Source organism: Giraffa tippelskirchi, chromosome 7, assembly GCF_054371585.1.
Source record: "Giraffa tippelskirchi isolate mGirTip1 chromosome 7, T2T-mGirTip1v1.2.pri, whole genome shotgun sequence".
In the NCBI taxonomy this organism is placed as follows: Eukaryota; Metazoa; Chordata; class Mammalia; order Artiodactyla; family Giraffidae; genus Giraffa; species Giraffa tippelskirchi.
In genome coordinates this window covers 15,820,604-15,834,914 of record NC_137281.1, presented here as the reverse complement: position 1 = coordinate 15,834,914, position 14,311 = coordinate 15,820,604, and the positions used below count along the sequence as shown (strand labels likewise).

The following is a 14,311-nucleotide window of genomic DNA, read 5'->3' as shown; positions in this document are numbered from 1 at the left end:
GTGGACCTGTCCATCCCAAATTCCCTATCTCTTCCCCCTAACCTGCCTCCTGGCAACCATAAGTTCGTTTTCTAAGTGTGAGCCTCTTTCTGTCGTGTAAGTAAGTTCAAAAAATGGGCTTCTTAAATCCAAAAACTATAAAGCTTTTCTGGAGGCCCAAGGCTGACCTGATCTGGGCCACGTGAAGCACCAAGTCCATTTGGATACCCTTTGCCCCCACAGGTCTCCCTGTCTTCCTGCCTCTGTGTCAGCCAGGAGTTCATCTTCTGTGGCTGCACTGATGGGATAGTCCGCATCTTCCAAGCCCACAGCCTGCAGTACCTCACCAACCTGCCCAAGCCGCACTACCTTGGGGTGGATGTGGCCCAGGGCCTGGAGCCCAGGTACTGCCCGGCACGGGGAGGGAGAGGGGCCCACCTAGAGTCTGTCTGCTGGTATCTACCCATGCTTCCTGACAGCCCTGGGCTAGAAGCAGGATACAGACCCTAAGGAGGCAGCAGAATCTCGTGACATCTGCAGTCTAATGCGTACATGCTCAGTCACTCAGTTGTGTCCAGCTCTTTGCGACCCTATGGACTGTAGCCCGCCAGGCTCCTCTGTCCATGGAATTCTCTAAGCAAGAATACTGGAGTGGGTTGCCATGCCCTCCTCCAGGGGATCTTCCACACCCAGGGATTGAACCCGAGTCTTGTATGTCTCCTGCGTTAGCAAGTGGGTTCTTAACCACAAGTACCACCTGGGAAGCCCCAAGGGGCTGGATGATGGATGAGTACATAAACATTTGAAAAATAAAAAAGATCATTTCAGATAGTCGTAAATGCTTCGCTGAAATCAAGCAGGGACTCCAGGAGAGGGTCTTGGGATGGGGCTCTGTTGATTGGGTGTCTAGGGGAGGCCTTTCTGGGGAGATGAAGCCAGCTGTGTGGAGAACTGGGTCCTGACAGCAAATGCAAAGGCCTTACAGGGACAGCACACTGGGCTCAGTGTGTCATGGGGACGGCAGGAGGCTGTGTCGCTGGAGCCCAGTGTGCCGGGTGGGGGAAGGATAACAAGTGAGAGCATTGATGGAAGCTGCTGAGAGGAGCTTGGAGCCTATCCTGAAGTCAGTGGGCAGCCACTGGGACCTCAGGCATTGATGTTACTTGGTGAGGCCTCGAGTAGTAGATCCTCTGGCTGCCATGTTGAGAAAGAGTGGAGGGGCTGAGTTGTGGTATATCTTCCTTCTTTGTTGTCAGTCTGTGGGGGTGCTGGGTGCCTGGGACTGCCTCCTGGGTGTGCTCTTTCTGAGCGCTTGGAGAGGGTACCCAGATGTCACAAAGGAAGGAGAAGATGGACGACAGTGTGTTGTAGTGGTCGGCTCTGCCACTTTCCGCTGTGAGTTCTGTGGCCTCAGGCAGGTCACTGTACATATAATATAGTATCTCCCTTTCCTGGAGGTTGTGGGAATTCAACACAGCTAGAGCTCTCAGCTCAGCACCCAGTGAATGCTCAGTAAACTGTAGCTGTGAAACAGGGAATTTTGATCATGTGTTGAGGCCGAGAGAGAAGGCCATGATACTGTGCTCAGAGAGGATGGATCTTGAGCCGAGTAAAATAAGGGGAGAGAAATGTTGACAGAAGTCAAAAACTCAAACACTCTCAGGGGCCAGACAGAAGCTTCCAGTTTACAGCCTGTGGATTAGAAGCAAAGCGAAGGAAGAAGATGGAGGCGTGAGCAGTGAAGTCAGAGTGGGAGAGATGGGTTAACACAGAGATCATCAGGGATGGCACTGCCAGGCAGGAGGCTGCTCGGGTGTCACCAGAGGCAGCTGTCACTACTCAGTGACATTGGTGGTGACTGATGACTCACGTGGCCCTGTCAGCTTCCTCTTCCACAGGAAGGCAGAGGCCATCTACCCGGATACAGTGGCGCTGACCTTTGACCCCATGCACCAGTGGCTGTCCTGCGTGTACAAGGACCACAGCATCTACATCTGGGATGTCAGAGACATCAACCAAGTAGGCAAGGTGTGGTCGGAGCTCTTCCACAGCTCCTACGTCTGGAATGTGGAGGTGAGCTCCTCTCTCCCTCCCCCTACCCCTGCTCAGCCCCCGCCTGGGGGCTCAGCTGAGAAAGCTTCTGCAGAGTTTGGGAAGCTCGTTCAGCCATACCTGCCAAAGATATTCCTGGACCCCGACTATGTGCCAGGTGCCGTTCTGGGTGCTGGGGACACATCTGAGCAGGAAGCTGACGTGAGTCCTCATCTGGAGCTCACAGCCAGGCGGTAGAGTTCACCTATAAACAAATCAGTCTAGAACATGCCGAGTACAATACCTCTCTGAAGAAAAACAAAGCTACCTAGCAGGGAATGGGGTCAAAGGTGCTATTTTAGAAAGGAGAGTGGTCAGGGAAAGCCTCTCTGAGGGTGTGACCACTGCGGGTATGGCAGGTGCAAAGACCCCACAGCAGGAGCATGTGTACCTCGGGGAGCTTTCTGTCAAGGGCATTTGTGTACTTTATTGCTTTTTTTTGTTTTTATTATTTTATTTTTGGCTGTGCTGGCTCTTTGTTGCTGCATGGACTTGTCCCTAGTTACAGAGAACAGGGGCTACTCTCTAGTTGCAGTCTGCGGGCTTCTCTTGTTGAGGAGCATGGGCTCTAGGGCTTCAGTAGTTGCAGTTTGCGGGCTCTAGAGCACAGGCTCAATAGTTGTGGTGCGTGGGCTTAGTTGCTCCACAGTATGTGGGGTCTTCCCAGACCAGGGATCGAACCTGAGTCTCCTGCATGGGCAGGCAGATTCTTTACCACTGAGCCACCAGGGAAGCTTGCTTTTTTTGTTTTTTTAAGTATTAAAGAAGTCTTTATTTTCTGAGAATGAATCTGCGGGACTTTTTCATTCTCTGAAGGTATTCTAAGTACTTCTTGCAGATAAAGCAACTCTTGGAGAAAGAATTGTATCCAATATTTTTTTTTTTCTGAAAATGTTTGTGCTAGATAAATAAATGATGTTTTCAGTGGCCCAATTCAAGACTGTGAGAAATAACTTCATCCTTTTGAATAGGCGTTATCCAGCTCTTGCTTGAATGTATCTGCCTTCATGGATCTGACATTTCTGTTGCTCGTACTTTTCTCACTTAACAAGAATATTTTTTAAAAATAATTTTCAAAATTTATGTATAAAAACATTCTTCTTGGAAAAAAACATGAAATATTACAGGTAAAGCTAAAATCTGTTTTGATCTTTTAATAACTTTTTACTCAAAGTCTATTTTATCTAACATTACTATAGACATGCAAAGCTCCCTTTTAGTTACTATTTGTATGGAGTATTTTTTTCTCTACCTTCACTTTCAACTTGTATGTATCTTTGAGTATAAAGTCAATCTCTCTCTTTCTTGTTTTGGCCACACCACGTGGCATGCAGGATCTTACTTTTCCAACCAAAGATCAAACCCACGGCCCCCTGCAGTGGAAGCACAGTCTTATCCATTGGACCTCCAGGGAAGTCCCAAATGAACCGCTTGTGGACAACATATAGTTGGATCTTTAATCATTCTGCTATTTATTTCCTTTTGATTGGACAGTTTAACTCATTTACATTTAAAGTAATTCTTCATAAAGTAGGTCTTACTCTTACTATGTCACATAAGAGAACTTACGTTGTTGTTCAGTCACCAAGTAATGTCTGACTGTTTGCGACCCCATGAACTGTAGCACATCAAGCTCCTCTGTCCTCCACCATCTCCCGGAATTTGCTCAAGTTCATGTTCATTGAGGTGGTGGTGATGCTCTCTAGGATTTACTCTTGCCATTTTGCTATTTGCTTTCTTATATCTTTGATGTTTCTTAATTCTTTTATCACTACCTTCTTTTGTGTTTAATTGATTTTTTTTGTATTGTTCCATTTTGATTTGCTTCTCATTTCTTCTTTTGTATATTATAAAGTTACCTTCTTACTAGAAGATTATAAGTAACATGTTACATTTTTAACAAACTAGTTTGAAATAATAGCAATTTAGGTTCAATAGTATGCAAACACTCTGCTCTTTGCGTAGTTCTCTCCCTCCCCCTCTATGTTGTTATTGTCATAAATTATTCAATGTCTTCATCATTGTATTTTCATCAACACTGATTTTATTTTGTTATTTATTTGTTTGTTTATTTTTGGTTGCACTGGATCTTCGTTGCTCCCTGCGGGCTTTCTCTAGTTGTGGTGAAAGGGCTTCGCTTGTTGCAGAGCATGAGCTCTGGGCCCTCAGGCTCAGTAGCTGTGGTACATGGGCTTAGTTGCCCCGAGGCATGTGGAACCTTCCCAGACCAGGGATCAAACCTGTATCCCCTGCATTGCCTGTCAGATTCTTAACCACTGGACCACCAGGCTAGCCCTGCAACTTACTTTTTTTCACAAAAATCCAATAGTAGGTCATAGTGTTGTCATCAAAGTGGTTGTACTGAATCGCCCTTTGCCTTGTTCTCTGGGGACTATAGGTGTATCCTGAGTTTGAAGATCAGAGAGCTTGTCTACCATCAGGATCTTTTCTGACTTGTTCCTCAGACAATACCATCCGCTTCTGGAACATGGACAGCAACCCTGACTCTCACTGGCAGAAGAACATCTTCAGTAATGTGAGTGGCTTCATTATGATCTGTCTGTTAGGAGGAACAAAGGCCTACTTGAAGCTAAATATGGGGGCAGGAGAGAGTTTTATGGAACCTGGGTGTTCGACTTCACTAGAGGCAGGAACCAGGAACCAAGGAAGGTGGCTTTCTGTCTCCTCTCTTGGTTTTCTTTTTCTCCCTCTCTAAGTGGCGTGGTCTTTCCTCTTTGCTTCCCTTTGAGTCAGCTCTTACTCTCTTAAGTGTATGTGAACACAGCCACTCCAGGCAATCCAATATACTCAACAAAGAAGAAATTGTTCCCCAAGTCTTGGGTGAGAACCCCCCTGGGGAGCACTTGATGGACCGAACCAGGCAGAGGTGTCCCCTGTCTAGCAATGACTGAGGCTGGAGATGGGGGTGCTGGCACGATGAGAGGATGGGGAGAAAACACTGCTGAAGAAATGTTGGGTGTTGCTAGGTCAGTGAGAGAGCTTCTCCGGGGAGCTGAGGCCTAAATCGTGCATTCATTGATTCTGCGGATACTACCAAGATCAGTGTTAGGTGCTGTGTTGCATGCTGGGGACACATCACTAACTAAGACACATTCTTCTCCTGCTCTCATAGCACCTCCAGTCTAGTTGAGGAGGCAGACAATGAGCCAGTAACCACACATGCTATGATATAATTCCAAGTATAATAAGTGAGTTAGTTATAAGAAAGTTGTGAGGTATGAGTAGGATATATGAATAGTCATCTGATTCTATCTGTGGCACTAGGGGCAGCCTCTAGAGGAAGAGATAACTGAGATGGGAGGATTGGGAGGCGTAAAGAGGGGAAGGGAGAGTGTTCTACACCAAGGGACAAAGGCCTTGAGATTGGAAAGAGCTTGGTGAATTGGAAAACCAACGAGAAAGGCCCTTGATGCAGGATGTGTAGCAAGTGCTCCCTCACTGCTACCCTCACTAGCTCCTCTTCTCCCCCAACCATCTTCTCTTCTGCACCTGTGATATATGTGTGGTATTTGGTTGTACACAATAGAAAAAGCCCAAACAAGAGGTAAATGTTTGATTTTCTGGCTCATAAAGATAGTCTAGTGGTAACAAGTCCAGGCTGTTTTGGCAGCTTTAGGAAGCACTTAGAGATCTAAGAACCATCCGTTTTGAAGGAGTGGCTCTCTGCCATTTTGAAGGAGTGGCCCTTGTCCTCATGACCCAAGATGCCTACTGGAGCACCAGTCATCACATCCAAGTTCCAGGCAGCTGGACAGTGGGAAGGAAGAAGAGTTTTCACTGGCTTTACATCTCATTGACCAGAATTTATTCACACAACTTCATCTAGATGCAAAGGAGTCTGGGAGGGATAGTAATTATTCTGAGTGATGAAGCTTCCAAGTCAGAATTGGAGTTCTCTTGCTAATGAAGAATGAGAGACTGGTTGTAAGGAAACACAATAGCAGCGGTGCTTCAGAGCTTCTCATACCACTGACCTCAGCCCTTGCCTCTCTGCAGACCCTGCTGAAGGTCGTTTATGTGGAGAACGACATCCAGCACCTGCAGGACATGTCACACTTCCCAGACCGAGGGAGCGAGAATGCGATGCCCATGGACGTGAAAGCCGGGGTTCGAGTCATGCAGGTCAGTCCTGATGGCCAACACTTGGCTTCAGGCGACCGAAGTGGAAATCTGAGGCAAGTGAGCCCTGGCGGTGTCTAGTGCACACCTCCCAGCTTGGGCTCGGGTGCTCAGGGCAGTGGGGAGGAGCCCTGGCCTTGGCACCTCCAGCTGCCCATTGGGAATGAGGGAGTGTGGGAGCAGTAACCAGCCCCCTCTGGGAACATAAGTAGAGAAGGGGCTTCCAGAAGAGCTGGCTCCCAGTATATCGGGATAGCTACCTAGGGACTGGGCCATGTGAACTTTGGCTGCCGAGTGGACAGGCACACTTGCATGACTCCAGGACAAGGTGACAGCTTTTTGGCCACATGATACCACTGCTGAACCCTCAGAGAAGATGCCAGCTGGAGCTGGGGGTCCTAAGAGAGGGGCTGGAGGATGGGACATCTAAGGGCTCAGGGTGTTTACCACCCTGCAGAGGTTTTTCAAGATGTGACAGGCCCAGTAGATGCTGACAGAATATGAGCCCTGTCGCAGGAATCAGGTGTAATGTGAAAGGGTGCAGCAGTGACCACCTGGGTGCTGGGTGTCTGGTGGGATGGGAGGGACCAGGGGCACTGGAGACCATCTGCCCCATGAAAGGGCAGCCGCCACACAGCACCAGCAGCACAGCCTCCACGTTGTTACATATTCCCATCATCCGAGAAGAACAGAAAGAAATGTTCTATGCAGATTTTTTTCTATGAAATTCTATGGTTTTTAAATGTTAGCAGCTGTTTTGATGTCAGTCACTGATGAGGCAAACCGAGCAGGTCAGGGGGCTGCTCTGGTTGACAGCATCCTGCTGTGAATGGCGGAAAACAGTAAGGAGAGCTAACAGGGTCTTCTCCCAAGCCAGCCGCTGGCCTGAGCACCATGGGTATAGACTGATTTAATCCTCTCAGCTACCCTCTGGTGTCAGTGCTGTTATTCACACCACTTTCAGATGGGTTCGCTGAGGGAAGAGGGGCCGAGTGGCCAGGCTAAGATCACACAGGTGGAGAATGGAGGAGCTGGGATGACCATTTCTTATTTCAGTCCCGGATGACCCGTTGTCTGATTTCATTTGGCAAGAGTGTGAGGAAAGTGGATTTAAGACCCTTTAAGAATGAGAGGGAGTTCCCTGGTGGTTCAGTGGTTAGGACCAGGCTTTCACTGCCAAGGGGCTGGATTCAATTCCTGGTCAGGGAACTAAGATCCTGCAAGCCCTGTGGCATGGCCAAAATAATTAAAATCAAATGGTCCCACCTAGAGGACTTCTCTGGTAGGCCAGTGGCTAAGACTGTTTTTCCAATGCAGGGGGCTTGGGTTTAGTCCCTAGTCAGAGAACTAGATTCCACATCTACAGCTAAGAGTTTGTGTGCCGCAAGGAAGACCAGGCACACCCAAATAAACAAATATATATGTTTTAAATGTTCCCACCCAGGACTTCCATGGCAGTCCAGTGGTTAGGACCTTGTGCTTTCACTGCCAAAGGCCTAGGTTTGATCCCTGGTCAGGTAACTTAAGATCCCACAAGCCACACAACGTGGCCAAAAACCAAAAGCAAAACAAACAACAAAAATGTTCCCACCCATAGGGCCTATCTTTGAGTATGACCTCTGACCCCTGCCCCACCCCCAGTGATCACCTCTGTGTGATCACCTCTCTAATGTGTTAGCCCTCCCCTAACCCTTGTTCCCCCAGGGACCATCCTAGATGTTAACCCATGGATCCATAAGGGGCAGGGTGCCTGCTGAGGTGCTCCCAGGCTTGGGAGCTTTCTGGGTGCTGAGAAGGGTCAGGCATCTGTAGACTAGTTGGCCAGGGTAGGGTATTCTCTATGTTCCCCACCTGGCTGCTCTGACCTTTTTTAGTAGGAGCAGAGCATCTGGGGCTGAGGGCTGGGGGCGGTGGACAGGGTACAGCAGGCAGTGTGTGTCTCCCAGGATCCACGAACTGCACTTCATGGACGAGCTGGTCAAGGTGGAGGCCCATGATGCTGAGGTGCTGTGCCTGGAGTACTCCAAGCCGGAGACAGGTGAGCCTGTGGTGGGGGCACGGCCTGTCTGGCAGAGCCACCAGGATGAGCAGTTGGTGTCTGGTGGGACTGCAAATGACAGCGAGGGCTCCTGCATTTAATAAGAGTTCCTGTTGCCAGGCCCCGGGGCCAGGGTGGCTGGGACTCCTGAAAGCAAGACCCAGCAGGCAGGACTTGACCTGCTTACCCTGGTCCCCAGCACCCCCAAACAGTGGTCAGGCTAAAGAGGTGAAGGTTAATGAGTAAATGTATGAATGAGCTCCTTCTCTGCTGGAAAAGATAGATCAGTAGTGAAACATATTCTTTTGAAAAACTTCAATGCTTACAGAAAATTTACGAGAATATTATCATGAACACCTGTAGATTCTTCACAGCTCCCCAAGTTTTTGCTTTAAATCCTATCTGACCCTGTGACTATACATAGGACGTTATTTGCTTCCCCTTTCTCCTTTTCTCTGGATTTGTGCATGTGTGTGTATATACACATTCATAATAAAATAATACCACGTAAGTAATTTTTTAAAATAATTTTATTTATTTATTTTTGGTTGTGCTGGGTCTTCATTGCTGCTTGAGCTTTTCTCTAATTTTGGTGAAGGGGGCTACTCTCTAGCTGTGGCACATGGGCTCAGTAGTTGCAGCTCCCAAGCTCTAGAGCAAGGGCTCAGTAGTTGTGGTGCGTGGGCTTAGTTGCTCCATAGCATGTAGGATCTTCTCAGACCAGGGATCGAACCCATGTCTCTTGCATTGGCAGGCAGGTTCTTTACTACTGAGCCACCAGGGAAGCTCTGTTTTTTGTTTTTTTTTTTTCTTTTGCTAAACCACTTGAGAGGAAGTTAAAACTACTTGAGAGGAAGCCATGCTGTCCTTTCACTCTTAAATGCTTCTGTGAGCATTTCCTAGCAACGGGAACATCTGTCTACCTAACCACAGTGCACTTACCCAATGTGCATCTTATCAAATCTGTCATCTCTCTTGGGCTGTTTTTTCTTTTGGCCGTGCTGGGTCTTTGTTGCAGAGCACTGGTTTCTCTAATTGCTTTTCTAGTTGCAGCACTCAAGGCATGTGGGATCTTAGCTCCCTGACCAGGAATCAAACTCTTGTTCCCTTGTTCCTTTGTTCCCTGCATTGGAAGGCAGATTCTTAACCACTGACTCACCAGAGAAGTCCCTGTCTTGGGTTCTTATCCCCATTTTGCCAATTTTCCCAATGTTGTCCTTTATAGCACCTTTGTCTTTCCAGTCTTTAGCTCTTGTGACTCTTTTGTCACCTTTGTTCTGGTGCTGACTTGAGGCGTATTTCCACAGCCTTATTTAGTTTGTCTTTATAACTGCCTTTCTGCAGAATATAGACCTTACAAATTTTACAGAATTTCCTTCCATTTGGATTTGTTTGTTTTCCTTGTGACTTGATTCTGATGATACCTTTTTAAAAGGCAGGAATATAACGCTGGTGAAGTTGTATACTAATGAGGTTAATATTCTTTCCCATGCTCTTCTTTTCTCCTTCTTTCTCCCGTACTCTCTGTTCTACCAAATTTCCTCTGCATTTCTTTTTACCCAGTACACCTCTTCTGAGCTCCCCTCCACCTCAGATCATGTGTTAGGCCTTAGACCTAGCAGGGCAGGGTAGGCACCATTCTAGGGGGCCAGCATGAAGGTCCAGTGTCTGAAGGAAGGGTGGCAGCAGATGGTCAGTAGGGCCTCCATGAGGCTCGTGTAGCCAGAGCACAGAGAGTGAGGGGGTGGGTGGAGTTTTGTGGACGTTGAGAAGTCGGGCTGGACTGGGTAGGAAGGCGTGCCGGGCTTTGCTGGAGTGTCTGGTGTGGGCACAGGTGGAGGAGTGTCCACGTATACATCAAGATTCATCCTGCACGACCCAGTGACGAGGGATATAGAATGCCAGGGTCTGGGGCAAGTTGGCTGCGTTTAGGAAACCAGAGATCCCCTTCCTCAAGGCCAGGGAAGCTCAGTCACGCTGCTCTCTAGGAGACCAAGCTATCAAGCAGCCCCCCGGGAACCCAGGACCTCCCTCTCACCCATAGGGCTGACTTTGCTGGCCTCGGCCAGTCGGGACCGACTGATCCACGTGCTGAACGTGGAGAAGAACTACAACCTGGAGCAGACCTTGGACGACCACTCCTCATCCATCACCGCCATCAAGTTCACGGGTAAGCCCCTGCCTTCTACATCCTGAACCTCATTCAGTGGATTCCTTTGGCTGCACGTAACAGCAAAACCCCCTTTAGCTTAGAGAAAAAAGGGAGCAGCAACATCGGATTCATGCCCAGCTGGATCCAAAGGTTGAATGTTTTTTTAAATGTATTATTTATTTAGTAGACTGTGCTGGGTCTTAGTTGTGGTACTCAGGATCGTCCATCTTCGTTGCAGCATGCAGGATCTTTAGTTGTGGCATGAGAACTCTTAGTGTAGGCTCTAGTTCCCAGACCAGGGATCGAATCTGGGCCCCTTGTATTGGGAACACAGAGTCTTAACCATTGGACCACCAGGGAAGTCCCCCAAAGGTTGAATTTTTTTAAGTTATCCAGACTGTCTCTCTCTGTCAGCTGTGCCTCTCTTGGGTGGGCAAGGTCTCAGTGATTCCTATGCTGCTGGAAAGACATTTCCCCTCTTCCCGTCACTTTGGCAGAAATTGGGAGCTGACTTTCCTGGTGCTGACTTGAGGCGCCACCCCTTTCCAGAACAGTTATTGGTGCCAGAGCTTTGGAGTGTCCTCTTAGGCTGGGTCTGACTCCTGTTTCTCCAGCTCCCATCTGCCTCCACCTCTGATCCAGGAGAACTGACATTAGGCGAGTGCCCCAAAAGGAAGTCAGAATGTCAATCCAGGATGGGATGGGTGCTGGGGACCTTGGCAGAAAAATGGGTGACAGCGACAATTACTGGAGGCTAATTCTGTGCTGGCTGATGACCCTTGTGCTGTCCCAGCAGTTACCCTACTTGACAGCCTGAGTCACACAGCCAGTATTTTGCAGAAGACTGTCTTCCTTCAAAGCCCTCGCTCAAACAGGCAATTGAAGGGATCCCTCCAAGACTGGAAAGATTCAGTTTGGAGATCCCTGGCCCTAAGGGATTCCAACAGGAGGAGAAGCAGGCCCTTGTAGGAGTGTAACTGATCAGAACCCAAGAACGTATTCAAAACTATATTCAAGAAGAATCCATTTATGGAGAGAATACATCCCTGTGGTCCATGTTCTTGACTAGGAAGAGTTTTGTACGTATAATCTTGTGGCTGAGAATGTATTAATGTCCCTTGGTCTTCCCCACTTTCTGCCCTGTCTCTGTCTAAGGTGGTTGGGAGCTGAGCAAAAACAGGTTAACAGTGTTTGCTATGTTGTGATGTGGGTGTGGGTGTGTGTATCTGTGTGTATACACAGCCGCTCAGTCATGTCCAGCTCTTTGCGACCCCATGGATTATAGCCTGCCAGGCTTCTCTGTCCATGGAATTTTCCAGGCAAGAATACTGGAGTGGGTTGCCATTTCCTACTCCAGGGGATCTTCCTGACCCAGGGATCAAACCCACGTCTCTTTGTAAGGACCTAACAAAAGCTGATCAGCTCAACTTTCTCAGACAGCCTTAAAAAACTGTTCAGACCATCCCATTCCACAGGGGAGAGGTAGGTAGAATAGATCAGTAAATCTTGCGCTGTGCGCAGCAGTGACCTTACCTTTAACGAATGGTCTAGATCCAGGAGAGGTGATGACTGGCCAAGGAGGTGACCCACGAGTCGGACCTCTGAAGGTGTGGACCTCTGTTAAAGCCCTAGGCGGTGTGAGAAGATGGGCATCCTAAACCCAGCTCCGGTGAGCCCTGCTCTGGCTGGGCTGGCTCACGTGGGCGTTGTGCTCGAAACATTGATGATTTGTATAAACTGGGCACCAGCCATCTGGAAACTGTCTGAAGCTACCCAGCTAAAGAATGTCAGTCTTTGGACTCTTCTCTTTGAAACATATATTCCAAAAAGTGAACAGAAAATCTGTGAATAGTCTACAGCATAATACAATGAATATCCACATCAAAGTTCGCAGTCAGTAGGCCTGAACTAGACACACCCCTTGTTTTTAGCTAGAGACTGTTCTGATTGATCCTGGTCCTAATCTTCCTAAACACATTGAGTCTCCATCCCAGGTTAGGAAGTAAAACATTACCAGTAACTTGCAGGCCCTCTCTGGGTCTCTCCCACACAAAGGGCTCTCTTCCTTCTAGGACCAGTAACTCCCACTTGAGTAACATCTTAGCTTGTAATGTCAGGCCTGGGAGCTTGCAAATGTCCTGTCATGAAGGAGCAGCATCCACTGTACCAAGGCTCTGCGTGTTTTATATTCATTCTGTCTTTTCATCGTCACCACAACTCTAAGGTGCTTGTGCTCTGATTATTCCTATTCTATAAAGAGAGAAGCCTAAAAGCAAGAACATAGATAGTACCTACTAGGTGGCAGCCACTGTCCCAGGGGCTTCAATGCCACTCCATGGGGCAGTGGCTGATACAGGCTCATTGAACAGACAGGAAGCTGAGGCTCAGAGAGAAAGCTTGGCTTCCGAGCACAGTGTTTAATAACCAGAGGATGCCTGAGTCAGCCCTGGCCTGGTCCTGACTCTCTGCACCCTGGGACAAGGACTGTGTGACTCTGAGCCCCTGGATTCACATTTGGAAGAATGTGGCTGGTGACAGTTAGGGAGGCTCAAGTGGCATAGGGCCTGGCCTGGGATCTGTGTGGATTTTTTTTCTTTTTTGGCTGTGCCACGCGGCTTGTGGGATCTTAGTTCCCTGACCAGGGACTGAACCTAAGCCCCCTGCAGTGGAAGCATGGAGTCCTAACCACTGGACCGCCAAGGAAGTCCCTGTACAGATATTCTGATCATTCTTTTTTATATTATTATTTGTGGCTGAGCTGGCTCTTCATTGCTATGCAGGCTTTCTCTAGTTGCAGCGATTGGTGGCTACTCTTCCTCGTGGTACACAGCCTTCTTACTGTGGTGGCTTCTCTTGGTGTGGAGCATGGGCTCTAGAGTGCATGGGCATCATTAGTTGTGACACACGGGCATCAGTAGTTGTGGCACATGGGCTTAGTTGCATGTGAAATCTTCCTGGACCAGGAATCAAACCCGTGTCCCCTGCATTGGCAGGCAGATTCTTATCCACTGGACCACCGGGGAAGTCCCTCTGATCGTTCTCGATAGTGTGAGCCTCCCAGCAGTCTGCCTGTCTCCTCTCGCTGTCTGCTTCAGTCACGTCTCCACTCTGGCCTGAGTCACTTTTCCGAATCCCAGGTTAAGCCTAGTGCCCCTGCTATACCCTGGCCTGTTTCCTTGTATGCTCTTGTTCTGCAGAGGCCTGCCTTGCCTACTGCGCCGTCCGTACCCCTTCATGCACATGGCTCACAGCTTACAGAGTCCTCCCACCTGCCAGCATTCCCGTCACCTCCTCCAGGAAGCCCTCTGTGATGCCCAGCAGAGTTCCTTTATGTTAGGGTTCCCTAGCTAGGATCCCTAGCCCTAGTTGGGCTCATAGGGGCTCAGCCCTACCTCATGATGGCCTCTTCCTCCAGGCAACAGAGACATCCAGATGATCAGCTGTGGCGCCGACAAGAGCATCTACTTCCGCAGTGCCCAGCGGGTAGAGTGGGGTGGCCTCCTTGGGGGCTGGATGTGGGGGCTCCTCGGGGGTGTCCTCTGAAAACCCCATCTGCCCTGCTAGGCCTCAGATGGACTGCACTTTGTCCGTACCCACCACGTGGCTGAGAAGACTACCTTGTATGACATGGACATCGACATTACCCAGAAGTACGTGGCTGTGGCCTGCCAGGACCGCAATGTGAGGTGAGGAGCTGCCCTGGGCGGCTCGGTCGGCCTGGCCTCGGCTGGTCTCTGAGCAGGGCCTGTGTGGATCTGTCTTCTCATGAGCTTTCCTCCCCTGCCCATCAGTCCCTGAGAAGCTAGGTGGAGTAGAGGGACCCAGTGGGTGTTTCTAAGGAGCTGTGCTCACCCAGGCCTTGTCTCCAGGTAAACAGCGGGTTCCCTGGCTCTCAGGAGCCTGCAAGGGGT

General features: G+C 49.0%; 1 protein-coding gene across 3 annotated transcripts in view; it reads left to right on the top strand.

The window, feature by feature from the left end:
* The window catches only part of WDR62 (WD repeat domain 62), a 44,599-nt gene that overhangs the window by 15,461 nt on the left and 14,827 nt on the right, over nucleotides 1-14,311 (top strand). Inside the window, exons 8-15 of one of the 3 annotated variants that reach the window (XM_081516673.1) lie at nucleotides 223-383; nucleotides 1,878-2,052; nucleotides 4,469-4,606; nucleotides 6,088-6,266; nucleotides 8,157-8,248; nucleotides 10,293-10,418; nucleotides 13,816-13,883; nucleotides 13,965-14,086. In XM_081516673.1, the coding sequence (XP_081372799.1) occupies nucleotides 223-383; nucleotides 1,878-2,052; nucleotides 4,469-4,606; nucleotides 6,088-6,266; nucleotides 8,157-8,248; nucleotides 10,293-10,418; nucleotides 13,816-13,883; nucleotides 13,965-14,086 (1,061 nt within the window). Of the gene's footprint in view, nucleotides 1-222; nucleotides 384-1,862; nucleotides 2,053-4,468; nucleotides 4,607-6,087; nucleotides 6,267-8,156; nucleotides 8,249-10,292; nucleotides 10,419-13,815; nucleotides 13,884-13,964; nucleotides 14,087-14,311 lie in introns of all 3 variants that reach the window. The other 2 variants (XM_081516672.1, XM_081516674.1) reach the window with 2 other exon arrangements.